We start from the raw sequence: 27593 nt of genomic DNA on the forward strand, positions 1-27593 counted from the left end.
ATGGGAACTTTTGAGAGTGTAAAACCAAATGTACCATTTGGTTTCATTTTACACTCAAGAGTTAAATTATTGTTAAACATCTGCATTTGTGTGTGTGTGTGTGTGTGTGTGTGTGTGTGTGTGTGTGTGTGTGTGTGTGTGTGTGTGTGTGTGTGTGTGTGTGTGTGTGTGTGTGTGTGTGTGTGTGTGGCTGTCAAATTTAACACCACTCAACAGAAATGGTTACTTTTGTACAATAATGTGGTTGTTTAATGAAACAGGAATTAAGAATAGCAGATCTACAAGCTCGCAAAAGAGAAGAGAATATAATAGCAGATCTACAAGCTCACAAGATAATAGAATAGCAGATCTACAAGCTCACAAGAGAAGAGGGCACACATTGTGCTGCAAGAGTGTCTGTTTTCATTGTTTGTTATTCCTCTGTCTCTGTTTAACTGTTATTTGTTGAGACTTTAGTCTCAATGTGATTTTTACTGTTTAACAAAAATCACAAAAAGTGCATTTAGGCTACTTTCAAATGTATAAAATGTCAATGTTTAGAAAAATCTACAAGCACACAATGCATCGCCTTATACATTGCCTAATTTCAAATAGCCAAAATGTATATATATATATATAAGTTAAGTAAAAAAAAAAATACCTCAAAATTATCCTTACAATACTAGTAAATGTACTTAGTTACTTTCCACCAGTGTTCCTAGAATTAAGGCACTTCCATGTCTGTATCGATTTTGCTTAGTCATTCTTCACCAAAAAAACTTTTTGTCTTTTTTTGGGGTGGGGGGGGGGGGGGGGGGGGGGGTATTATTTACCCAGTAGGTTTTGGGGTCTGGGGTAGGGTGGATCAGAGCTATAGAGTAAGACAGAGTTACGACAACTCCGTTCACTTCATGGGCCTTCAGGCTCTTCTGCATAGACTGCATTGGACAAAGTGGAAGTTTCCGGAATGCATTGGAGTCCATGGGCTCACGCGCGTTATACATGAATGAACCACGTGACCCGACCGGGGCTGTTTTCTGCCCCCTCAATGTCGTAACTCTGTCTATACTCTTATGTGCTCTGGGGTGGATATAAGAGGCAGTGTTGTGATTGGCTGCCCAGTGGCCATTCAGCCTGTCCAATGGCTGCGGTGCACATCTGGAAGCGCTTATTCACTCTGTTCAGTCTCTTCCCAGGAATCCCACAGCAGCAGCAGCACAACAACTGCAGTCTGAAAATGTCCTTCATCAAAGTTGACGAGAGCTCTCACTTCTCCTTCCACAACCTGCCCTACGGAGTGTTCTCCACAGCCCAGGACGTGAGTACAGTAACGTTAGCCTGTTGTTGATTCATGGAAGGAAAATGGACTTTGGATTTTGCGCGCATGCACACAGAGAACGTTCCAAATGGACTGTGTCTGAACTAAATGTATGATCTGTATTGTGGAACTTTTCAAAGAATAAAAATCTGACTAATGTAATGTTCTGATGAATTGAAAATGGAGGACCCGCAAGTCTTTAAAAGTATTTTTTTTTCCTGGTTTTATCCTCTTAGCAGATTTTGCATTGACCTTTGACCTGTACACTTTCCTGGAACTGTAGCCATTCTACATACTATTCGTATCAATCAATCAATCAATCAATCAAACATCGCATCCTCTTTACACAAAGTGGCAAATAGTGGTAGGCCTATGTTTCTGTTTTTCTTTCCTCGGCCCCAGCAGGTCATTGTGAACCTCAGTGCAGTGAAGACATTGTTCTGTTTTATGTTCATGTATTCTGTATTGTCTCCTCAGCCCATCAGACAGCAGGGCATTGTGAACCTCAGTGCAGTGAAGACATTGTTCCGTTTTATGTTCATGTATTCTGTATCGTCTCCTCAGACCAGACAGCGCATCGGGGTTGCCATTGGAGAGCACATTCTGGATCTCAGTGCCGTGAAGAGTCTGTTCAGAGGACCTCTGCTGTCCAAACACCAGGATGTCTTTGATCAGGTTGTTGTTGTTGTTATTATTATTAAGGGACCAAGCTTAGTCCCTTATTGTTTTTGTCTTGGTCCCTTATTGTTTTTGCCTTTTTTTCCCTTCTCCTCCACCTCCTTCCGCCAAAACTAGCAGTTCTGGCTGAACCGTGCAGTCGGTGCAACCCACAACCATTGGCCAAAGGGTGGCGCTATAGCACTCAATTGTAAATGCAAACTTAGCTCATGAACCATTTGAACAAGTAGCATGCTTTTACTTTTGACCTCTGACCTTTAGATCACTCGCCATTTTGAATTATATGAAAAAAACAGTTAAAATATATCTCGTCCCAGGATCTTTGATCAAAATGCACGAAACTTCTACACGTGAACTTTGGACCTATAGACAAAACAAAGGAAGTAGTTTTTATGAGTCAATGAAAAATGCTGTTTTGTGAAAAGTATTGCTGTAGAACATGTATTAAACAATGTCAGTAGAACATGTATTACAGCTGAAGAAAAGGTTTAAAAAAATGACAACAAATATGGAGCATTTTTTGCACCGTGATGATGGATGGTGACGAATTCACTGCTGGTGTTGTCATAGCAACCACACCAGCATGTGTTGTCACAGCAACCATGTGTTGTCATAGCAACCACAGAGAGATCTGACCCTTCCTCATGCAAGACCGTTTACAAACAAAAAAAACTCCTGTGTGAAGTGAGGGGCACTCTTATCATCTTACAACATCGAGGAGGGAATTCTAACTCATGTTGCTATGATTAGGTGATGTAATGATGATGTAAAACAAACGGTGACAAAACAAACATTGAATTCTGTTTATTGGTGTTTTTAAAACGAACATTGAACTAAAAATAAACCTGTATATAGGAGGGGTTAGCGCCCCTCAATAACTGCATAACGCTGAATATGTCCCAATACTGTATCGGTATCGGAAAAGTATGGGTATCGGCCCTTATTTGTCATATCGGGTCATATCGGTATCGACGAATATGCCAGTCTAACCACCGATCCGAAACAGGGGTAAGGAAGGGGTTGACACTATGGCACGTAAATACAATGTTGGGACATGTGGAGTTTGCTTTGGAGTCGCCCAAACCGCAAGTGCACATTTGAGTGAGGAGTCTGCTATAAACACAGCACGAGATATATAGCTAGCTATAAACATGACACACAGATCACAACAATGGTATCGGTATTCAGTATCGGCTAACACTGAGATTGTGGTATCGGGATCTTATCACAAAATATGTGGAAGTAGTTAGATGATGGTATAGTAAATAATGTGTAAATAAGTAGTTAGATGGCTGTAAACTAGTGGGTGGTCGCTGGAGCGTGCCCACCATATTTAGAACCAACACTAACGTGTTCCTCTCTGCTCCTTCCTACCAGCCATGTCTCTAATAACATGTTATAACTTGTTGCCTGTGCTCTCAGCCAACTCTGAACGTGTTCATGGCTCTATATAACATGTTATATACATGTTTTATAACACGTCACCTCTGCTTCCAGCCAACCCTGAATGTGTTCTATATGGGGCCTATAACATGTTATATAGCATGTTATTAAGATGTTTGTAACGTGTTATAACTTGTTTTATGACATGTCACCTCTGCTTCCAGCCAACCCTGAATGCGTTCATGGGTCTCGGGTTCGAGGCGTGGAGAGAGGCCAGGAGAACCGTCCAGCTCCTGCTGTCAGCCAATGAGAGCACACTGCGAGATGACGCCAGCATGCGCAGCAGGTCAGTCAGCCAATGAGAGCACACTGCGACATGACGCCAGCATGTGCAGCAGGTCAGACCCGGGCCCACGTCTAGGAGGTGGTCCCGGGGGGTCCACAGCTAGGGGGACCCTCAGGGGTCCTTGAGGTGGTCTCAGGGGGTCCACAGCTAGGGGTCCACAGCTAGGGGGACCCCCAGGGGTCCTTGAGGTGGTCCCGGGGGGTCCACAGCTAGGGGGACCCCCAGGGGTCCTTGAGGTGGTCCCGGGGGGTCCACAGCTAGGGGGACCCTCAGGGGTCCTTGAGGTGGTCTCAGGGGGTCCACGGCTAGGGGTCCACAGCTAGGGGGACCCCCAGGGGTCCTTGAGGTGGTCCCAGGGGGTCCACGGCTAGGGGTACCCCCAGGGGTCCTTGAGGGGGTCCACAGCTAGGGGGACCCCCAGGGGTCCTTGAGGTGGTCCCAGGGTGTCCGGGTCCACTGACTCACTGTCTCTCTGCTAGGAGGTCCCCCAGGTGAGAGTTAGCTGCTTTAGCAGACAGTTTGAGAGGGGGGGAGGTGGTGGAGTTAGTTGCTTTAGCAGACAGTTTGAGAGGGGGAGAGGAGGTGGAGTTAGCTGCTTTAGCAGACAGTTTGAGAGGGGGAGAGGAGGTGGAGTTAGCTGCTCTAGCAGACCGTTTGAGGGTCCAATGGAGTTAAGAGGTTTTGTCCCAAGTGTTTTTTACTACTTTCCATTGGTTCAATATTTTCGAAACAACACACAGACGTAAAGGGTGTTCAATAGCACTGATTTATGGTGAAGTGAGGGGGCTAATATATTAAAGTCTAACTCATGTTGATTAGGTGATGTAATATGGTGATGTAAAACGAACGGTGCCAACACAAACATTAAACACCATTAATTAACAATAAAGAGACAATATGACGTAAACGACACATTATGACGTAAAGTTTCCCTTTTATTGTCAATGAGTTTACTAAACAAACTTTGAACTAAAGACAAACATTAAACCTGTGTATAGGAGGGGCTAGCACCCTTGAAAAATACAAAATCAAAACCTAAAACATGGAGTTAGGAGGTTTCCTCCCAACAGCAACGATTTGGAGCAATGGTCTTAAGTAAAATAAAGTATTCATGGTCATTACATTACGACATTATTAATTCAACAATGTTGTGTAATATAAATGAAGTGTGATAATGATGTACCGTGCTGCATGTTCACATCATGATTACTTTACAGGGTGAAGGTACATGATTTTACATGTCCATGATTACTTATTAGTTTACATTACTTAATATTACATATACATTACATTGCTTAAAAGCATTTTTCTAAATAATGTTACATTGATGCCCAGATGCCTGGTGTCGTCATATCATATAGCATGTTATTGACCAGGTGCTGGTGTCGTCCTATCATATAACATGTTATTGACCATGTTCTGGTGTTGTCCTATCATATAACATGTTATTGACCAGGTCTGGTGTCGTCCTATCATATAACATGTTATTGACCAGGTACTGGTGTCGTCCTATCATATAACATGTTATTGACCAGATGCCTGGTGTCGTCCTATCATATAACATGTTATTGACCAGGTTCTGGTGTCGTCCTATCATATAACATGTTATTGACCAGGTTCTGGTGTCGTCCTATCATATAACATGTTATTGACCAGGTGATGGTGTCGTCCTATCATATAACATGTTATTGACCAGGTTCTGGTGTCGTCCTATCATATAACATGTTATTGACCAGGTTCTGGTGTCGTCCTATCATATAACATGTTATTGACCAGGTTCTGGTGTCGTCCTATCATATAACATGTTATTGACCAGGTTCTGGTGTCGTCCTATCATATACCATGTTATTGACCAGGTGCTGGTGTCGTCCTATCATATAACATGTTATTGACCAGGTGATGGTGTCGTCCTATCATATAACATGTTATTGACCAGGTTCTGGTGTCGTCCTATCATATAACATGTTATTGACCAGGTTCTGGTGTCGTTCCATCATATAACATGTTATTGACCAGGTTCTGGTGTCGTCCTATCATACAACATGTTATTGACCAGGTTCTTGCAAGGCGGTCTATATGTACTATGAATACTCTACAATGTATTACTTTAATAGAGTTATTTATCAACGTACTTGTCTCCCCAGAGCGTTTGTGCAACAGGGTTCAGCCACGATGCATCTTCCTGCAGAAATTGGTGAGTGTGTCTCTTTTGTCCCCTGACCTTATGACTGCCAAACTGTAGAACTCATAACTTATGACTGCCAAACTGTAGACCTCATAACTTATGACTGCCAAACTGTAGACCTCATAACTTATGACTGCCAAACTGTAGCTCACATAGGCTACTTTATGACTGCCAAACTGTAGACCTCATAACTTATGACTGTCAAACTGTAGCTCTCATAACTTATGACGGTCAATTTTCAAACTGTAGATGCCATAGTCTCATGTAGCCAGACAACTATTCCACAATCTTCAAATGCTCTAGCCCTATAGAGTGTCTGTGATCTTACATACATTTCATGTGTTCCAGTATACACAGCCATATAGAACGGTCCCCTCCGCTCGCTGTCAGCTGTGGGGACATCGTCAGATGACCTGTGCACAACAGACATTGTGCGGCATATAAATCTGCTCTACACGCCGTGTGAGCTCACCCGATAATTAATAAGTCTGCTCTGCACGCCGTGTGAGCTCACCCGATAATTAATTCCTAGGAACAAAGGGAGTCTACCAACGCGTCTCAAGCCTGAAACGGCTGATCCGGTGCTTCACAGGTACAGGGACATGAGTTGCATAAGGAGAAGAGACTGGCGCAGCACGGACATTTAGAGCCTTTTATTAGGTATTTATTAAGTATACAAAAACGACTAATGTTTCGACCTTGCGGTCTTCATCAGAGTCATGATGAAGTGAATGTTAGTCGTTTTTGTATACTTAGCACCTCACTCATTCTTGAGAGGAGGGACAAAAGTGGAAAAAACATGTCCCACACATAAGAGCCTTATTTATGTTAAAATTAAATTAATTCATAAAAATAAAAGCACTTGCAAAGTTAAATGTAATACAGTTAAAAGCAGGCTCTGTACCCAAAAATGCCTGTATCTATATCAGCAAGTGGTCACAATTTCAAACTGCCAAAAAAGTGTCTAATACTGTCACAATCACATAAATATACATACTAAATGAAAGTAGATGGTCAACAACATAGCACACAATATACACAGTTAATTTTATATATATATATCTCAAATCAAATGTGTGTCCCACGTCTCCGTCAACTTTTTTGTAAAGTCTTAAATTAATCCGAAAATATTGTCGACAGATTTAGCCTGAAGACTCCTTTTCCAAGTCCTGTTTATATTTGTTGCAACAGTGGAGCACCTGGTCTGACAAGCATTCAATTGTTTGATATTTTAAACAAACAATGTTGATATCAATGTGGTCACAGCTTTTACATGTCAACTCCGTCAGGACATTATTATGATCTTTGTTAAGAATTCCAAAATAATGTTTAGTATTTTAGTTTAGGGTTAGGTTTAGCTAACAACTGAAGAAAAAACTAAATGGCTACATTGTACTACAGAGGGTTAAGATGAAAACAAATGCCATTTTGTCAACTCCGTCAGATACATGTCAACTCCGTCAGAGTTGACGTCTGACGGAGTTGACAAAAGTGTTCCTAAAACAATAAAATTATAGTTTTTGAATAATGGGAAGTATTCTAATTTGGCACACAGTAAGGAACATTTTTGGCTATAGGGCCATCACAGATTTGTCTCGTGGTGACCATGGAAGCCATTGTTTTACAAAATGGCCACCTGCTTTTTAGTTTTAGACCACCTAGGATCTTGATTCTGGCCACTAATCATACATTTTAAAAGATGAGGAATACAGTGGTACTATTTAGATTTGTCCTGTGACCATGGCAGCATTGTTTTTCAAAATGACCACCAACCTGCTGTTATTTTACCAATAACTCAAGTTTTAGACCACCAAGGATCTTTATTCTGGCGACTAATCATTACATTTTCAAGGATGAACTTACTCTGGGAGGGGTCAGGGCTTATTTCAGGTGCAGGTTGAGTTGCTACTGACAGGACATTAAAAGGAGGTGGGCTTTCTGGCCTTTGACATGTCCCTTTCAGGTACAGACGCACAGTTTGACTTCACTGGCCACTGCAGGGAACTGTGGGGGAGAAACTTTGGTCTCTTGACACCCCGATTAGGTTCAGGGTTTTTTTGGTGGAGACTTGCCTTTCATGACATCGTTGCTGCAGCAGTTGATCTCTTTACTGCAAGCGGTGGCACACTCTGGGTCTCTGGGGCGTTGTATCTTGGTGGCCTCCTGCCAGTGTTTCTCCATCCTTCTCATGAGCTCTGTGTTCTGGCCCTGTTATAGTCAACTTACATTGTCTTGGCTGGAGATTGCTTTCCTGCAGGGTCCAGCCCAGCCCAGTCTTGTAATGAACAGATTTAACTCCATCAGTGTAATGAACAGATTTAACTCTATCAGTGTAATGTTTCAACAGGTGATTACACTGATTTCTACTCGTCCAGAGATCACGCCACCAACGTTGGCATCATGTTCAGAGGGAAGGAGAACGCCTTGATGCCCAACTGGTACGAAACACGCAAGCGCACGCACACATGCATGCACGCACACACAGGGGAGAGGAGAGGGTTGACTAGACAGTGCTAAAAGGTTTCTTTAATTGATTTGTGCCTCAGAGCATCAGTCTGACTGCATTTAAAACCTGCACCATCTCCCAGGCTCCTCTCCTCTCCTCTCCTCTCCTCTCCTCTCCTCTCCTCTCCTCTCCTCTCCTCTCCTCTCCTCTCCTCTCCTCTCCTCTCCTCTCCTCTCCTCTCCTCTCCTCTCCTCTCCTCTCCTCTCCTCTCCTCTCCTCTCCTCTCCTCTCCTCTCCTCTCCTCTCCTCATCCACACCTCATTTATTCCCTCGCCCTCTCATGGGAGGAAGGCCATCTTTTTTACACACACACACACACACACACACACACACACACACACACACACACACACACACACACACACACACACACACACACACACACACACACACACACACACACACACACACACACACACACACACACACACTCACACACACACATTCTCTCTCTCTCTCTCTCTGTGATTGACAGGAGATTGTGTGCCTGTATGAATGATACCAGTGTGTGTGTGTGTGTGTGTGTGTGTGTGTGTGTGTGCCCACCCAGGTTGAGGCTACCAGTGGGGTATCATGGCAGAGCATCCTCTGTGGTGGTCTCTGGAACGTCCATCCGCAGACCCTCGGGCCAGATGAGACCAGACCAGAGTAAGACCCTGTAGTTGTACTATCACTGTCCACTGACCGCAGTAAGACCCTGTAGTTGTACTATCACTGACCACAGTAAGACCCTGTTACTGTACTATCACTGTCCACTGACCACAGTAAGACCCTGTTACTGTACTATCACTGTCCACTGAGGTGCTCTTCTGCAAGCAGAATGGAATGGGACTGATCGGTGGCAGTCAGGGTTTGTAGATCTGCTATTCTTCAGAATAAAAGGCAATGATAACAACATGATATTATTGTCTCAGCATCATGTTGAGGTATTTGGTCAAAATGTATCTATATATTATTATATTACATTTTATCCAGCCCTATAGTCGCACGCTCACATCTGTGGGCACGCACGAACGCACACACACGTGTATGCACACACACAAACATATACAGTACACACCATTTATTCCTTCCAATTGTTTGTATCTGAGGAAACGTGTTTTTAATTTTTTCTCCTCTCCTCTCCTCTCCTCTCCTCTCCTCTCCTCTCCTCTCCTCTCCTCTCCTCTCCTCTCCTCTCCTCTCCTCTCCTCTCCTCTCCTCTCCTCTCCTCTCCTCTCCTCTCCTCTCCTCTCCTCTCCTCTCCTCTCCTCTCCTCTCCTCTCCTATAGCTCTGCCTCCTGTGTTTGGACCGTCAAAACAAATGGACATCGAGCTGGAAATGGTGAATAATACAGCATTTTCATCTACTGAACCTACACTATAATATGTACTATAATCTACTGTAACCTACTGAATAATATATACTCTACTTAGTAGAGTGTATTATAATAGTAGAGTTAGTCTACTATATAATACAGTGTAACCACTCTGTCATGTGTTTGTATTGTCTGAGGGTGAATCCAGCATTTATCTACTGTACCTACACTATAATATATAGGATACTATAACCTACTGTAACCTACAGCAGTGGTTCCCAAACCTTTTCACGTCAAGGACCACCTAGGACACTAATCGGCCCGCGGAATCCCAGTTTGAAAATACATGCCAGGGACCCCCGTAAGAGAAGATCTTTACGGCTCTAGCAGTGATTCTCAACCCGTTTAATTTCAAGGACCCCCAGTTTGACATGCATTGGTCTATATGGACCCCCATTTAATGGAATATCTCTATCGCTGGGCCCCCCCAATTTATACAGTATTGTAAAAGCAACGTTAATTTAACTCTGAGTGTACAAATGGAACATACACTCTCTGAGTTACAGAGCCATAAGGGTCCATTTGGTTCCTATAACTATCATTTATCTGGGGACCCCCTGGGACACCATCGGGGTCCCCGGACCCCACTTGGGGAACCACCGACCTACAGTCAGAGAGAGGCTCTCTCTAGAGCTCATGAACACATGTAGAGTACAGTAGATGTACAGTAGAGCAGTGGTGGAAAGTAACTAAGTAGATTTACTTATATACTCATGTACTTGAGTACAATTTTGAGTTATTTGGTATTTAGAAAACATACATTAACCACTTCAACCCTACACATTTCGGCCATTTGAAAATAGCCGATCACAATGCGTCGCGTTGCGACCCATTGAGAGCTTGTAGATCTGCTATTTTCAATAGATAGAACTTGTGAAATGGCACATTCTGCACAATGAGTACTTTAACTTTTAGTACTTTATGTGCATTTTGATGCCGATACTTTTGTACTTTTACTCAAGTACATTTTCAATTCCGTACTTTTACTTGTAACGAAGTAGTTCTAAATTGCAGTATTGGTACTTTTACCTAAGTAAAACAATTGAGTACTTTTTCCCCACCACTGCAGTAGAGTACAGTACATGTACAGTAACACGGTATGGGCTGTATTTTGCGTGTCTCAAGTACCAGGTCTTATTCCCTAACTTGAGTAAACTAAAGACCGATCAATGCCATTTGGCTATTCTGAGTGGCCAAACAGCATTGATCACGCCTCCAGGTCTTTAGTTTAGTAATAAGACTTGGTACTTAAGACACGCAAAATACAGCCCTACGTATGTCTTCTATCTGTAGGCCTTCTTCGTAGGAGGAGGGAACCGGCTGGGAGAGCCCATCCCCATAGAGAGAGCTCATGAACACATCTTTGGCATGGTCCTGATGAACGACTGGAGTGGTAAGGGTTACTGCACTTGTCTTTAGTCGTTTATTCGGACGGGAAAATGAATGCATATTAATGGACTGCAACATACATACAGCGGATATAGCAACGATGCTATAGTTTACATCCGCAGTCCCCTTACGCAAAACATCAAATAAAATAAAAAACAGGTAAGACAGCGAAGCACATCACACTAGGGAACAACTTGGCGTGACTTGTAGCACTGCATATGTCTGCTCGTGCCCCAAGCAGCTGGATAGTGTGTGGCCCTTCGATGTCCTCACTCCCTCTCCTCTTCTTCCTCACAGCGTATAGTTATTGAAGGAATGTCTAATGTGTCAACTAATATACCCCTTATGGCATAGCAGCTCCTTGCTATGCTTACTGAACATTTCTAGGGCGCTATACAACTGTCTTCTATATTTATTTTTTATATATTTTTTATTCCATTGGCAGGAACCACGGTATTCTGTAGAGCGTGTCAATGGGCTATTACATTTGTTATGGCGCTTGGCAAGCAGAGGTGTGAAGAGAAGATAGACGCGCTGTCCCTCTCTCTCTCTCTGTCTCTCTGTCTCTCTCACACACACACACACACACACACACACACACACACACACACAGAGCCCTGGGCACGATTATATATATATATATATATATATATATATATATATATATATATATATATATACGTGTCCGTTGAGTTTAACAAATTCTCTGCAGCTACTGTCCTATACTTTAGCATACATCTATCTAACTATAAATGCACCAAGTCTCTGTGTGTACCGTTCGCCCCACCGACTTCAAATTGGACACGCTCGTTCCACTGCCCCACAGGGATTGCAGTGCCTGGTGTCGATTCGGTCGGACCCACGGTTGTCCAGAACCACTGCCCAGGCTCCATATATGGAGCTGGGCTGTTCTGACATCTGCATGGACTCCACATTTGGGCATGCCTGACAAAGAACTCCATATATGGGCATAAAAGAGACACAGGCATAATATCTGGGTGGGGCATGCATTTCTAACTTGCTTCGTTGGAAATCCAGCCCTCCTGAACAGTCGAAAAACGCTTTGTCTCCGCCGTCTTCCACTGGCAACACCTGTCACTACAACACCTGCCACTGCAACACCTACCACTGGCAACACCTGCTGGTAACACATGTCACTATAACACCTGTCATTTTTATTATTCTTTTTTATTTTTATTATTCTTTTTTCTGTTTGTTATTACTATGTAGTTGATGCTTTCTTGTTGTGTTTTTGCTCTTTTTGTTATATATATTTTGCTCTTACTGTAAAGCACTTTGAACTGCACTCGTTGCCTGAAAAATGTGCTATATAAATAAAGATTGATTGATTGATTGAATGGCAACACCTGCTGGTAACACCTGTCACTACAACACCTGTCATTGGCAACACCTGCTGGTAACACCTTTCACTATAACACCTGTCATTGGCAACACCTGTCCACATAACACATTTCTTGCAGAAGAGCTTATTATTACAGAATTATGATGAACTAGAAAAAGTGCCCTTCTGGGCACAGGTCTCCACCAGGTTATCCACAGATCCGTGCAGTTAGAGGTAAAAACACTTTTCGGCCAGTTATAGCGCCACCTTGAGGCTGAGTTGAAATTGTTCATGTGGCATTTCGTCCTCGGCCTAGTGGGAATGTGGGTGCACAATTTCACGGAAATCACGCGATGTGTTCATGATTTGCAGCATTTTGTTTGAAACTGAGCACTCCTGTGAACTTTGGAAGCCAATCTTAACCAATCAGGATGGAGTGTGAGAAATCTGAAAGACCGGTTTGGTTGAATGGCTCTAGAGAGACTGTGTACCAATTTGCGTGATGTTTGGACAAAATCTGTAGGTGTGCTGTGCAAAAACCTATTTTGCACAAAGCGGCCTCCTGGTGGCGCTATAACAGGCCGTTCTGGAAAGTTTGGGGCAGAGGTTCATCGTTGGCATCCAGGGAGTGCGTGTGCAAAATTTGGCATCGACCGGGTTAACGGTGGCCGAGATTAGCTGCTCACGGACGGACGGACACACACACACACACGGACGGACGGACGGACGGACGGACACACGGACGGATGGAGTGCAAAACATACTCTCCCCCCATGCCGAACTCCCCCCATGCCTTCGGCCTGGTGGAGACAATAAAGACCAATACCAAACCCACCTTTCTTGGTTGAATAGTAACCAATTTTAAGGTATAACCAATTTGAGCTCCAGGCAGCAATTTAGAAAATGACGCCTTTCCAGCAGTTTTATTTACCTAGATGTTTTGTATGATCATAAGCATGTTTAGAGGTACCAGACGCACTGAAGCAAGTGAAAAATCATTTGTATATATTTGTTTCTATTGAGATTAGATATATCTTAGATATTAGATTAGATATACTGTAGCCATTTTAACCTTTTGTGCGTGCACGTGTGTGTTGTTCCAGCGCGGGACATCCAGGCGTGGGAGTACGTTCCACTGGGTCCGTTCCTGGGGAAGAACTTTGGGACCACCATCTCCCCCTGGGTGGTCCCCATGGAGGCCCTGATGCCCTTCACTGAGCCCAACGCTATCCAGGTGAGACCCTGACCCTGGGTGGTCCCTGACCTAACCCTGGGTGGTCCCTAACCTAACCCTGGGTGGTCCCTAACCTAACCCTGGGTGGTCCCTAACCTAACCCTGGGTGGTCCCTAACCTAACCCTGGGTGGTCCCTGACCTATCCCTGGGTGGTCCCCATGGATGCCCTGATGCCCTTCACTGAGCCCAACGCTATCCAGGTCATTATTATATTATAATGATATAATATATTCTATATATTGATTCCGAATTGAATTTTAATTCACACATTAATCATGTTACCAAGATTGCCTTTTTTCACCTTAGAAATATTGCACGAATCAGAGCCTATGTGTCCTTGGACGATGCAAAAACGCTAATCCACGCCTTTGTTTTTTCTCGGCTTGATTACTGCAATGCACTTTTTTCAGGACTGCCTAAGAAAACAACTGACAGATTACAACTTGTCCAAAATGCAGCAGCCAGAGTTTTAACTAGAACTAAGATGAGAGAACATATTACTCCAGTTTTGGCATCACTGCACTGGCTTCCGGTTGTTTTTAGGATTGATTTTAAAATTATTTTACTTGTCTATAAAGCTCTCAATGGTCTCGCACCTTCCTACCTACATGACTGCCTGCCTAAATATGTCCCAAACCGCCCCCTAAGGTCTTCCACCGCCGGCCTGCTCACTTTGCCTAAAAAAATGGCAACTAAAAAATACGGGGAAGCAGCTTTTTGCTTCTACGGGCCGTCGGCATGGAACAAGCTCCCACTGTACCTTCGTCAGGCAGCCTCTGTAGACTCTGTAGACTCTGTAAAGCTCAGCTCAAGACCCACTTCTACAACATTGCTTTTAATTGATCTTTTATTTTATTTTTTATTTTTTGTTATTCATGTCCTCACTGTATTGCATTACTGCTTGTTTTTTGTCGTTGCCTTGCTTTTCTTTTATTCTCCATTGTTCTGTAAAGCACTTTGAGCTGCATTTCATGTCATGAAAGGTGCTATACAAATAAAGTTTTATTATTATTATTATTATTATTATTATTATTATTATTATATCATAATAATATATTATATATATTGTTATATACTCCTGAATGAACTGTCTGGTGCTGGGACTCTGGTGCAACGCACAGGTCCTCGCTCTACTCCTGGTGAGAGCAGGAGTGGACCTGGTGAGACGTAGGAGGAGCCCGGACAGGAGACAACCCACAGAGCCTAGTCCCTCCATTTGCCAGAAGTGTACCGCCTAGCCCTGGCAGAGTAGTTCTGGAGTAGTTCCAACGGATTGTGTGCCCCTGGTTTTTCCCTAGTGGGACTGATTGAGGGTAGCTACTGGGACGTAAGTCGGGACTTGATCACTCCCGGCTGGTTCGCCTGAGTGAGGGGTATGATGTTGCGAGACCCGAAACCCCGTTGACCTCAGGATACATCACTGAGGATACGTCCCAGGTGCATCCATGCAATGTTTTTTGTTATTATTATACAGGAATCGGCATGTGTTTTGTTTTCAAAGGGGAAAAAAATCAGACCCGTCTGAAGTGAGTGGTGCTGTACTTTATACATGTACTTCCTGTTTGACCACCAACTGTTGGTGGTCAAACAGGAAGTAGAGCGTTAAAAACACCACTGAGCAACTTCCATTGAAATGACCAGCAGGGGGCGTGGCTGTCCTCTCTCTAGTTTATGATAAATGAACAGCAGGGGGAGGGGCTGTCCTCTCTCTAGTTTATGATAAATGAACAGCAGGGGGAGGGGCTGTCCTCTCTCTAGTTTATGATAAATTAACAGCAGGGGGAGGGGCTGTCCTCTCTAGTTTATGGTAAATGAACAGCAGGGGGAGGGGCTGTCCTCTCTCTAGTTTATGATAAATGAACAGCAGGGGGAGGGGCTGTCCTCTCTCTAGTTTATGGTAAATGAACAGTAGGGGGAGGGGCTGTCCTCTCTAGTTTATGGTAAATTAACAGCAGGGGGAGGGGCTGTCCTCTCTAGTTTATGGTAAACTAACAGCAGGGGGAGGGGCTGTCCTCTCTAGTTTATGGTAAATGAACAGCAGGGGGAGGGGCTGTCCTCTCTAGTTTATGGTAAATGAACAGCAGGGGGAGGGGCTGTCCTCTCTAGTTTATGGTAAATGAACAGCAGGGGGAGGGGCTGTCCTCTCTAGTTTATGGTAAATGAACAGCAGGGGGAGGGGCTGTCCTCTCTAGTTTATGGTAAATGAACAGTAGGGGGAGGGGCTGTCCTCTCTAGTTTATGGTCAATGAACAGTAGGGGGAGGGTCTGTCCTCTCTAGTTCATGGTAAATGAACAGTAGGGGGAGGGGCTGTCCTCTCTAGTTTATGGTAAATGAACAGTAGGGGGAGGGGCTGTCCTCTCTAGTTTATGGTCAATGAACAGTAGGGGGAGGGTCTGTCCTCTCTAGTTCATGGTAAATGAACAGTAGGGGGAGGGGCTGTCCTCTCTAGTTTATGGTAAATGAACAGTAGGGGGAGGGGTTGTCCTCTCTCTAGTTTATGGTAAATGAACAGCAGGGGGAGGGGCTGTCCTCTCTAGTTTATGGTAAATGAACAGCAGGGGGAGGGGCTGTCCTCTCTCTAGTTTATGGTAAATGAACAGTAGGGGGAGGGGCTGTCCTCTCTAGTTTATGGTAAATGAACAGTAGGGGGAGGGGCTGTCCTCTCTAGTTTATGGTAAATGAACAGTAGGGGGAGGGGCTGTCCTCTCTCTAGTTTATGGTAAATGAACAGCAGGGGGGGGGGGCTGTCCTCTCTCTAGTTTATGGTAAATGAACAGTAGGGGGAGGGGCTGTCCTCTCTAGTTTATGGTAAATGAACAGCAGGGGGAGGGCCTGTCCTCTCTAGTTTATGGTAAATGAACAGCAGGGGGAGGGGCTGTCCTCTCTAGTTTATGGTAAATGAACAGTAGGGGGAGGGGCTGTCCTCTCTCTAGTTTATGGTAAATGAACAGAAGGGGGAGGGGCTGTCCTCTCTAGTTTATGGTAAATGAACAGCAGGGGGAGGGGCTGTCCTCTCTCTAGTTTATGGTAAATGAACAGCAGGGGGAGGGGCTGTCCTCTCTCTAGTTTATGGTAAATGAACAGCAGGGGGAGGGGCTGTCCTCTCTCTAGTTTATGGTCAATGAACAGCAGGGGGAGGGGCTGTCCTCTCTCTAGTTTATGGTAAATGAACAGCAGGGGGAGGGGCTGTCCTCTCTAGTTTATGGTAAATGAACAGTAGGGGGAGGGGCTGTCCTCTCTAGTTTATGGTAAATGAACAGCAGGGGGAGGGGCTGTCCTCTCTAGTTTATGGTAAATGAACAGCAGGGGGAGGGGCTGTCCTCTCTAGTTTATGGTAAATGAACAGCAGGGGGAGGGGCTGTCCTCTCTAGTTTATGGTAAACTAACAGCAGGGGGAGGGGCTGTCCTCTCTAGTTTATGGTAAATGAACAGTAGGGGGAGGGGCTGTCCTCTCTCTAGTTTATGGTAAATGAACAGTAGGGGGAGGGGCTGTCCTCTCTCTAGTTTATGGTAAATGAACAGTAGGGGGAGGGGCTGTCCTCTCTCTAGTTTATGATAAATGAACAGCAGGGGGAGGGGCTGTCCTCTCTAGTTTATGGTAAATGAACAGCAGGGGGAGGGGCTGTCCTCTCTAGTTTATGGTAAATGAACAGTAGGGGGAGGGGCTGTCCTCTCTAGTTTATGGTAAATGAACAGCAGGGGGAGGGGTTGTCCTCTCTAGTTTATGGTAAATGAACAGCAGGGGGAGGGGCTGTCCTCTCTAGTTTATGGTAAATGAACAGCAGGGGGAGGGCCTGTCCTCTCTAGTTTATGGTAAACTAACAGCAGGGGGAGGGGCTGTCCTCTCTAGTTTATGGTCAATGAACAGTAGGGGGGAGGGGCTGTCCTCTCTAGTTTATGGTAAATGAACAGCAGGGGGAGGGGCTGTCCTCTCTCTAGTTTATGGTCAATGAACAGTAGGGGGGCGGGGCTGTCCGCACTCTATCCTTTTATAACTCTGTGGCTTCCTGTTTGTCCTCTTCCTGTCCAGGACCCTAAGCCCCTCCCCTACCTGTGTCATGACGACCCGTTCACCTTCAACGTCAAACTGTTTGTGGCACTGAAAGGTACGCGCACACACACACACACACACACACACTCTGTTTCTGTCTGGACGTGGCGGCTGTAAACGACGATACATATCATATTATGTGTATTTCTAGGGGAAGGCATGACAGAGGCGTCGACCATATGCAAGTCTAACTTCAAGGTAAGAATGTGATATACTTGATCAACACGATATGTGTGGAATGGAATGGAGGTAATTTAGGCCTGACGTCGAAATTAAAACAAATCTTCTAAATCCTGACCGTTTTCTGAAATACCTCATGTTTCCTCCATCAGTAGTGCTCAATATTTGTCATGTTTGTCATGTAATAGGTCACCGACCACCATCTGAAAATATGTTATTACAGGAACCCCTCAGGAGCAAAGATTTTAGTTAAAAACATTCGCTCTGAAAGAATATATATGTTCAAAGATTTGTGCTGCATTTTCACGATTTTACAAAAATAGCAGACCTACAAACTCATAGCGCGGCACCGAGTGCCGCACTATGAGCTTGTAGATCTGATATTTTTCAATAGCTAAAGTATTACATAATGCTTAAAACACCAAAAGGGGTTCCCGTCCAGAATGGGTTCTGTGTTAAACCTCTGTGTTAAACAGAGGTCTAGGGTCAGTCTGCTCTGTGTCCAGGTGCCAACATTAGGTACATTATCTGACCTTTTCAGCGTTTTTTGATTTGTTTTGGACACAGTGTTTCTGAGTTAGAGGCGTTTGAAAACAGCTTGGCTTACTGAAAAACACAAATAGAAAACACCATTCACTCTGAGTGCGTCTCTCTCTCTCTCTCTCTCTCTCTCTCTCTCTCTCTCTCTCTCTCTCTGTGTCTCTTGGTGTCTCTCTGTGTATGTTAATCTCTCTCTCTCTCTCTCTCTCTCTCTCTGTGTCTTGGTGTCTCTCTGTGAAGGTTAATCTCTCTCTCTCTCTCTCTCTCTCTCTCTCTCTCTCTCTCTCTCTCTCTCTCTCTCTCTCTCTAGTACATGTACTGGACTATGAAGCAGCAGCTCGCCCATCACACGGTCAACGGTTGCAACGTCAGGCCTGGAGACCTGTTGGCCTCCGGCACCATCAGTGGGCCTGTGAGTCTGTGTGTGTGTGTGTGGGTGTGTGGGTGTGTGTTCTTGCTTATTGTAAATCACTCTGGATTAAGAGCGTGTGATAAATGACTACATTGTAAATTGCTGTCCGTCCGTAAGCTTTGCTTTTCTGTGCTGTGTGTGTGCGTGTGTGCGTGTGTGTGCGTACGTGTGTGTGTGTATGTAGGACCCAGACAGCTTCGGCTCCATGTTGGAGCTGTCATGGAGAGGTTCAAAGGTCGTCGAACTCGGTGAAGGTCACACCAGAACCTTTCTGAAGGATGGAGATGAAGTCACACTCACAGGTAGTGCCACACCTGTTCATTTAACACTGAGTGTACAACTGGAACCAAATGCACCCGTCAGGGTCCATTTGGTTCCATTTGTACGCTCTCAGAGTTACAGTCCCATAAGGGTCCATTTGGTTCCATTTGTACGCTCTCAGAGTTACAGTCCCATAAGGGTCCATTTGGTTCCATTTGTATGCTCTCAGAGTTACAGTCCCATAAGGGTCCATTTGGTTCCATTTGTACACTCAGAGTTACAGTCCCATAAGGGTCCATTTGGTTCCATCTGTACACTCTCAGAGTTACAGTCCCATAAGGTTCTATTTCGTCCCTGCTGACCGTTATATTATTATAATGATCGTATCACTTCCTCCTGTCTCTTTGCTATGAAGCGCACGTTGTGCGTTCGGAAATGGCCCACACACTCACACGACACGCCTCCTTTTGATTTTGCAGCGGGCACCGCACACTACACACCGAGTCGATACTTTTAAAATAAAACATTAAAATACTTTGCACGGGGATCGGGAGAAAGAAGAGAAGATATATGGAAACATTTTCACTACATCGATGTGGAGAATAAAACAGAATGCTTGATTTTAACCGAAGGAGAGCAATGTGTCCACAAGATAAAAGGAAAAAACACAACAAACCTGAAGAGACACATCAGCATTTACCACAAAGAACTCAAGGTAAGTTAACAAAAAGTATCCTGCTGGTTGTTTACAAGTAGAATGTAACATTAAATCAACGTTTTGTTGTTGAGAGTACTGACGGCTTAATGTTACTACAATAAAACCTACCCTAATTCAAAACCATAAGTAAGACAGAGTTACGCAAATTGAGGGGGCTTCAGTCCAACTTACGTTAGCTTCTTAACACGTAGCGACCGTAGCCACTTGTTGAGAACTTTAGAGAAATGCGTGTGCTGTGAACTTGTGAAGTTGAATGAATTGAAGATACATTATACTGGTGGGTCAACTATGGTTTCAGTTTGATTGCAAGTTTAGCCTATTTATTAGCCTATTTAAAGCATATATAAGTATGAGCTAATAGCACTACAGCAAGCAAACTATTATAGTAACTTGCAAACAACCCAGTCAGTGTGCACAAAACACAAGCTATTACATGGATGCAAACAACATGTTTGCAATGCATCTTGCCTGCAGAAACGTGTCTAAAAGTGTCTGCAGAGACAGACTCTGCAATTATATAGATACTGTTTTAATTAAGTATAATAAATGCTTTACTTAGCCTATATCCTATAGTTTCCTATTTTATCCTGTGCAATGTGTGTATCTGTCCTGACATTGTATTTACTCCTGTCCCAGATTCCAGATCCACCGGCTGCAACCACCAACCAACCACCCAGAAAGAACAACAGCAGGCCAGCTATACAAGGGTCTTTACTGGCCCACACCAGACTCTCTAGACCAACAGTTCAAAGAGGAAGGTGTAGCACTGTGGATAGCCCGTATAGGCCTCCCTTCACGCCTAGTGGAAGATAAGGATTTTGCCAAAATGATTGAGAGGATGGATAGAAGAGTCACTGTGCCAAAAAGAAAAAAAACACAGTGGACAAAATATACCTGGACGAAAAGGACAAATTCAAACAAATTGTAGGCTCTACAGCGCCGAACCGACTTTTATTCGGCATGAATCGGCCCTATCGCCACTCTTGTGGAGGAGTCAACAGAAGAATGGGGGATCCCAAAAGAAAAAATCATCACCATCATCACGGATAATGGAAGCAACATGGTTGCTGCTTTCCGTAACAACAATGATGAAGAGGACAGTGACACCAGCTCTGACGAGGGCGAAGAAGAGGGAGAAGAGGCAGAAGTCCTTGATGAAAGGTCAGTCTGTGTGCATGTTTGCTGCGATTAGTTCTTAAGTATGTGCTAATGCAATGGTTATGAAAAGTCTCTGTGTTCTGTGTTCCACTTTCTTTAGGTACGGAACCTGGGAGAGGACCCCATGTGTGGTCCATACCCTTCAGCTAGTCGTCAATGTGATCCAGAAGGAACCCACATTCAAGAGAGTCCTGGACAAACTCAGGCACCTGGTGAAACTGTTCCGCAAATCATCCGTTACCATAGAGCGGTTACTGGCAAGGTGTGGACTCACCCTCACCAAAGACTGCCCAACCAGATGGTCCAGTACCTATTTGATGATGTCTCGCACTCTTCAGGTGAAGGACCATCTTTCATTGGTAGCTAAGAGCATGACCTGGGACAGCCTGCAACCCAGTGAGTGGCAGAAGCTGGCTATCCTCAAGGCCTTGCTCCTTCCATTTGCTGAACACACAAAACTACTTCAAAGTGACACCAATTCCCTATGTCTTGTTGTGCCTGCATTGCTGGACTTGATTGGTCACCTGTCTGAGTTCTCCAGGGTTCATGCCCGGAGCTACAAGGATGCAGCTGCACTGGCACAGAAGATGAGGAAAATATTGAGCTACGCTTTGGCCTTTTCCTTAATGTCACAGATGACAGGTTCAATCCACTTGCTGCAGCTGCATGTTGCATGGTCGACCCCAGTTTAGCAGTAGACGTCCTCATTGAAAATGAGGAGGAGGCAATCCAGGAACTTTTGAGAAAAGCTGAGGATTACATCACTCGCAGTGTGCCACCAGTAATCCGTGAAGAGGAGCAGGAGGAGGATACTGAAGAGACACAGGAAGAGGCAAGCGGGCAGAGTAAGACTGAAGAGAAAGCCACTTTGCCAAAGCGGCCTGGATTTAAAAAAATTAATCCTAGTCATCCAGGCCCATGCCCCTCAAGGCCACTATCAGGCAGGAGATTCAGAAATACAAAGATGCCCTGTCCCAAGCTGCTGGCGTGTCTGGGATAGAGTTTTGGGTTTCTCAGAGTGACACTTTTTTTGTGCGTCTGAAACCTTTGGCCTTGGATCTTCTGGCAATACCAGCGTCACAAGCCTTTGCAGAGTGCGTCTTCAGTGTAACTGGTGAACTCTCAACTGGTCGCCGCAACAGTGCAAGAACCACATTGGAAAGAAGAAGTAGATCTCTGGCTGACTGGCTCCAACTCAAGTTTGATACTTGAATTTATTTGAATGTTTGACTCGACTTACTGTAGGTCCAACCGTTTTCATCTGCACAGGGGGGAAAAAGGGGTCTGCAGAATTGCTGCAGTTCGTACAGTATTTGACTGAGATTGTGTTACATTTTTGCAGCTTAAGTGTTTAAAACATGTACAAATGTGATTCAAAATCCACCCTGGTATAAGTTTTCATTTGAAAGATTAAAAAATGCACTTTTTCCCCATCCATTGTCTTAGTTCTAGCAAGCTCTGCCTTGTTTCATCTTTAATAACTACATGCCATGTGAACTATATTTGCTATATTCACTTTTTTGTGAGTGAGACACAGTGAGTGAGTGTTGAGCTCTGAAGTAGAGCTCTGGCTCCAATAATTTAGGCACTTTAATTAATTTGAATGTTTGACTTGTATTATTGAACATAGGTCCTGCCGTTTTCATCATTCTGGACAAAAAGAAAATAATTTAAGTTTATTTGCAAATTTGTGTGTGCCGTTTTCATCTTTCGAAGAAGAAAGAAAGTTGCCAAAAGGCTGATGTTCTTACAGTATTTTGTTATATCCATGGGAGGTTTTTTATTTTCTTAACACTGACCTCAGATGCATTTTCTTTTAGGATTTTATGTGAACTAGCTAATTTCATTAACCACTTAAACTCTAGTAAACATGGTGGCTCTGTACTTAGTTTGTCTCTTTGAAATAGCCTATAATACAAGTATTTTAGCTTATATTTACCCCTCAGAATATGGATGCTGGGGTTCAAGTGGTTAAGTCTATTAGGCAGCACACAAAACAGGCACTTTATTTTATTTCTTTATTTTTCGGATGTATTTTACTTATTTTAATGCAAGCATGGCTAAAATAATTTGTCAGACATAAACTAGACTAATTTGTCAGACTAAAACTAGACGAATAAATTTACGGTTTCATGGACTAAGATAAAGACTAAAATGCTCAAGTTTTAGTCGACTAAAACTAGACTAAATTAAAAAAAGGATGAGTTCGACTAAATATGATAAAAACTAACAACGGTGATTGAAACTGGACTAAGACTGAGACTAAATAAAAAAATGGCCGACAAAAACAACACTGCTGAATACATCCCTTCGCGCATGCGTCAATGTCAATTTTGACCCTGTGATGACCCGGAGTACTCTAAATCTTCCGGCGGTCTACAGGGGTTCAGTCTCTACAGAATTTTCTCGCGAGCCCACGAGGATTCTGAGTGACAAGAGTGCTATGGCGGTCATTCGGGACTCATAGAACCGTAGTTACATACGTAACGTTAGTTATATTTCGTCCCTGCTGACCGCCAGAGGCGGTGCTTTAAGCACTGAATGACTTATACCAGCAAAGTCACGAGGAATCCTGATCACAAACTATAAGGAGTAGAATCGGAGGACTCTCTTAAGAGAACCACGCCCAACGGATGGGGAGCAACACTCATCCAGTGGAACATGGAGAACTGGCCGTGATGCCCATGAGGCAGCGGCACAGATATATTCCAGGGGTACTTCTCTCGGGGCAGCCCATGATATGGGGACTCTCCCATTAAGAGTGGCACCTTACGCCAGATTCTAGGGTACGATTACTCGCCCCATGAACGTTGTTGATGGCATCCACAATAGTGTGGGGCGGGCGCTGTCTGCCTGAAAACTCTTGTCAGCCTCTGGTGGTCATTCGGGACTCATAGAACCATAGTTACATACGTAACCTTCGGTCTATTTGGTTACAAGCTATAATTTAGCTGGGGACCCCCTGGAACTCCCTCAGGGACCCCTGGTGGTCCCCGGACACCACTTTGGGAACCACTGGTTTACACCTCCTTACAGGCCTCCTCCTGTCTGCGTACGATCTAGCGTTAATAATTCATTATTTTATGCTTCTCCCTCTCGCAGTCGTCTGTCTTTCTTTCTTTCTGTTTGGCTGTCGTCTGCTTGGCTGTCGTCCATGTGTGCTCGATGTGCTTCCCTTTATTTTCTGTATCTGTCATCTTATTTTAGCTTTTATACACAGACAAAAAAATGTAAATCTTACAGACAAAAGGAGGACAAATACGCAGTAGATAAACAGCTTTCTGTCGGAGTAAGAAACCATGGCTGACGTAATCTTAAAGGATGTTTCACCCAGAGTGAACATTGATCATTGTGAACAGAGAACATTGAGTCCAGGCAGTACGGCAGTGGTTTTTCTTTACTTTTTAAATTATTATTAAGCTTAAGCAGATACAGGCTATGAGAAAATACATTCAAAAAGCCTATCAATGACCTGCAGCTACTCAGTCAGGCGTACAATATGTCTAAACTGAATGTTGGGTGAATGACAGTCCTTGAGCTTTGTGGGATTACAGTCACATACTGAGGAGGTGTTTGTTCAGCCTCTTCTTGAAGGCGTGAACACTGCTAGATGCAATGTCTCCAACAACCACAGGGGGAAGGCTGTTCCATGTCCTTATAGCAGAGTGGAGAAAGCTCCTGTCAAGGCATTTGGTGTTTGACTTGGGGGTTTCCAGGGCGTGGCTTGGTAGTACTCTCCGGGTGATTCGACGTGAGTTGTGAGCTTGAGGTAGTAGTGCTTTGAGGTCCACTGGACACTGGACAGTTGGGAGTATGCATCTTGTAGAGAACAGTTGTTGCTGCAACTGTTCTGCGATGACTCAGCTTGCCGATGGCGTACTGCTGTTGGGCAAGGTCCTCATCTACCCCGATGATTTTTAAGGCCTTCTTTTGGATGCATTACAAGTAATGTTCTTAATCTGCACCAAGACTTCACTACTGAAGCCAATATTTGCCTATTAGTATATTTAGGGCCCTATATGTTCACTCTACACTCTATTAGTATATTTAGGGCCCTAAGTTCACTCTACACTATTAGTATATTTAGGGCCCTATGTTCACTCTACACTCTATTAGTATATTTAGGGCCCTATGTTCACTCTACACTCTATTAGTATATTTAGGGCCCTATGTTCACTCTACACTCTATTAGTATATTTAGGGCCCTAAGTTCACTCTACACTCTATTAGTATATTTAGGGCCCTATATGTTCACTCTACACTATTAGTATATTTAGGGCCCTATCACTCTACACTCTATTAGTATATTTAGGGCCCTATATGTTCACTCTACACTATTAGTATATTTAGGGCCCTATATGTTCACTCTACACTATTAGTATATTTAGGGCCCTATGTTCACTCTACACTCTATTAGTATATTTAGGGCCCTATATGTTCACTCTACACTATTAGTATATTTAGGGCCCTATCACTCTACACTCTATAGCTTGAGGTAGTAGTGCTTTGAGGTCCACTGGACACTGGACAGTTGGGAGTATGCATCTTGTAGAGAACAGTTGTTGCTGCAACTGTTCTGCGATGACTCAGCTTGCCGATGGCGTACTGCTGTTGGGCAAGGTCCTCATCTACCCCGATGATTTTTAAGGCCTTCTTTTGGATGCATTACAAGTAATGTTCTTAATCTGCACCAAGACTTCACTACTGAAGCCAATATTTGCCTATTAGTATATTTAGGGCCCTAAGTTCACTCTACACTATTAGTATATTTAGGGCCCTATGTTCACTCTACACTCTATTAGTATATTTAGGGCCCTATGTTCACTCTACACTCTATTAGTATATTTAGGGCCCTATGTTCACTCTACACTCTATTAGTATATTTAGGGCCCTATCACTCTACACTCTATTAGTATATTTAGGGCCCTATATGTTCACTCTACACTATTAGTATATTTAGGGCCCTATATGTTCACTCTACACTATTAGTATATTTAGGGCCCTATGTTCACTCTACACTCTATTAGTATATTTAGGGCCCTATATGTTCACTCTACACTATTAGTATATTTAGGGCCCTATATGTTCACTCTACACTATTAGTATATTTAGGGCCCTATATGTTCACTCTACACTCTATTAGTATATTTAGGGCCCTATATGTTCACTCTACACTATTAGTATTTCTAGGGCGCTATATGTTCATTCTACACTCCATTAGTATATTTAGGGCCCTATGTTCACTCTTCACTCTATTAGTATATTTAGGGTCCTATGTTCACTCTACACTCTATTAGTATATTTAGGGTCCTATTCTCACTCTACACTCTATTAGTATATTTAGGGCCCTATTCTCACTCTACACTCTATTAGTATATTTAGGGTCCTATGTTCACTCTACAATATTAGTATATTTAGGGTCCTATTCTCACTCTACACTCTATTAGTATATTTAGGGTCCTATGTTCACTCTACAATATTAGTATATTTAGGGTCCTATTCTCACTCTACACTCTATTAGTATATAGCGCCCTATGTTCACTCTACTCTATTAGTATATTTAGGGCTCTATATGTTCACTCTACACTCCATTAGTATATTTAGGGCACTATTTCACTATTATCCCTAAACTTTTTTTTTTAAACTTTTTTGAACAGCTGATCTACAAGCGTGTCCATGTAGATCGGCTAGTTGAGGCATTTTTAAATGTTTTTCAAAATAAAGTGTGTGTGTGTGTGTGTGTGTGTGTGTGTGTGTGTGTGTGTGTGTGTGTGTGTGTGTGTGTGTGTCTGTGCACGTATGTCTACAGGATACTGTCAAGGCGATGGCTACAGAGTGGGCTTTGGACCGTGCACAGGAACCATTCTCCCTGTAACAGTGACATCACCATGACATCACAATGACATCACCACCCATCCATTCTCCCTGCCCTGTAACAGTGACAGAGCAACCACCAACAAAGCTTTGCACGCACGCACAAACGTGGTCTATTGTGTATAATTCATGACCTTGGCTTTTTATCATATTGGGTTTTCGTACAGTCTCAGAGTTTCATAGACTATTATGGTATCTTTGTGAAGTGACCTTTTGTCGAGACGCTGTTACTGAAATCCTCCTTGAATATTGTAGTAAACTTCTGTTATCATTTATAATATGATATGAATATTACAGTAATATTCTGTTATCGGGTCAGAGTATTGTTGCCAATTGTGCATTGAATGGAATCATTTTGGTGATAAACACGTAATATCAATTTTGAATCTCTTTTGTGTGTCTCATTTCTTGTCCTATATAATGCGCATGCTTAAAGTGAATGGCACATTGAGTGTGTTTAAGTGAGTTTAACATTGTTTAATGTTGTTTAATGCAATCAGATAGGACTTTTCTGTTTGGATGCATGGGTTGTCAAGGCCAGAAAGTATAGTTTAGGCCCCCTAAAAAATAAAATATTGCGGCTGACTCGTTTTTTTCTCCTTCTTCTTCCCCCTTCATGGGCGATATATTCGCCACTGTAATCATCTAGTTCACGGGTTCTAAACGGTTAGTCCAAATA

The 27593-nt window shown here is 43.5% G+C and overlaps 1 protein-coding gene across 2 annotated transcripts; it reads left to right on the plus strand.

The window, feature by feature from the left end:
• The first annotated feature begins 1142 nt into the window (after window positions 1-1142).
• On the plus strand, window positions 1143-27300 carry fah (fumarylacetoacetate hydrolase (fumarylacetoacetase)). Of its 2 annotated transcripts, XM_083759893.1 has the most exons (15): window positions 1143-1297; window positions 1862-1972; window positions 3583-3704; window positions 5849-5898; window positions 8237-8327; window positions 8946-9043; window positions 9667-9719; window positions 11047-11146; window positions 13588-13718; window positions 17751-17826; window positions 17923-17969; window positions 18802-18903; window positions 19088-19205; window positions 26850-26900; window positions 26957-27300. In XM_083759893.1, exons 1-15 carry the CDS (start codon window positions 1217-1219, stop codon window positions 26974-26976), a joined length of 1251 nt encoding a protein of 416 aa, XP_083616019.1. In that variant the 5' UTR covers window positions 1143-1216; the 3' UTR covers window positions 26977-27300. The 2 variants fall into 2 exon arrangements, with proteins under 2 accessions (XP_083616019.1, XP_083616018.1); XM_083759892.1 differs by having other exon boundaries at window positions 26850-27300.
• Window positions 27301-27593: the final 293 nt, after the last annotated feature.

This window comes from Protomyctophum parallelum, assembly GCF_964188405.1.
Source record: "Protomyctophum parallelum genome assembly, chromosome: 2".
NCBI lineage: Eukaryota > Metazoa > Chordata > Actinopteri > Myctophiformes > Myctophidae > Protomyctophum > Protomyctophum parallelum.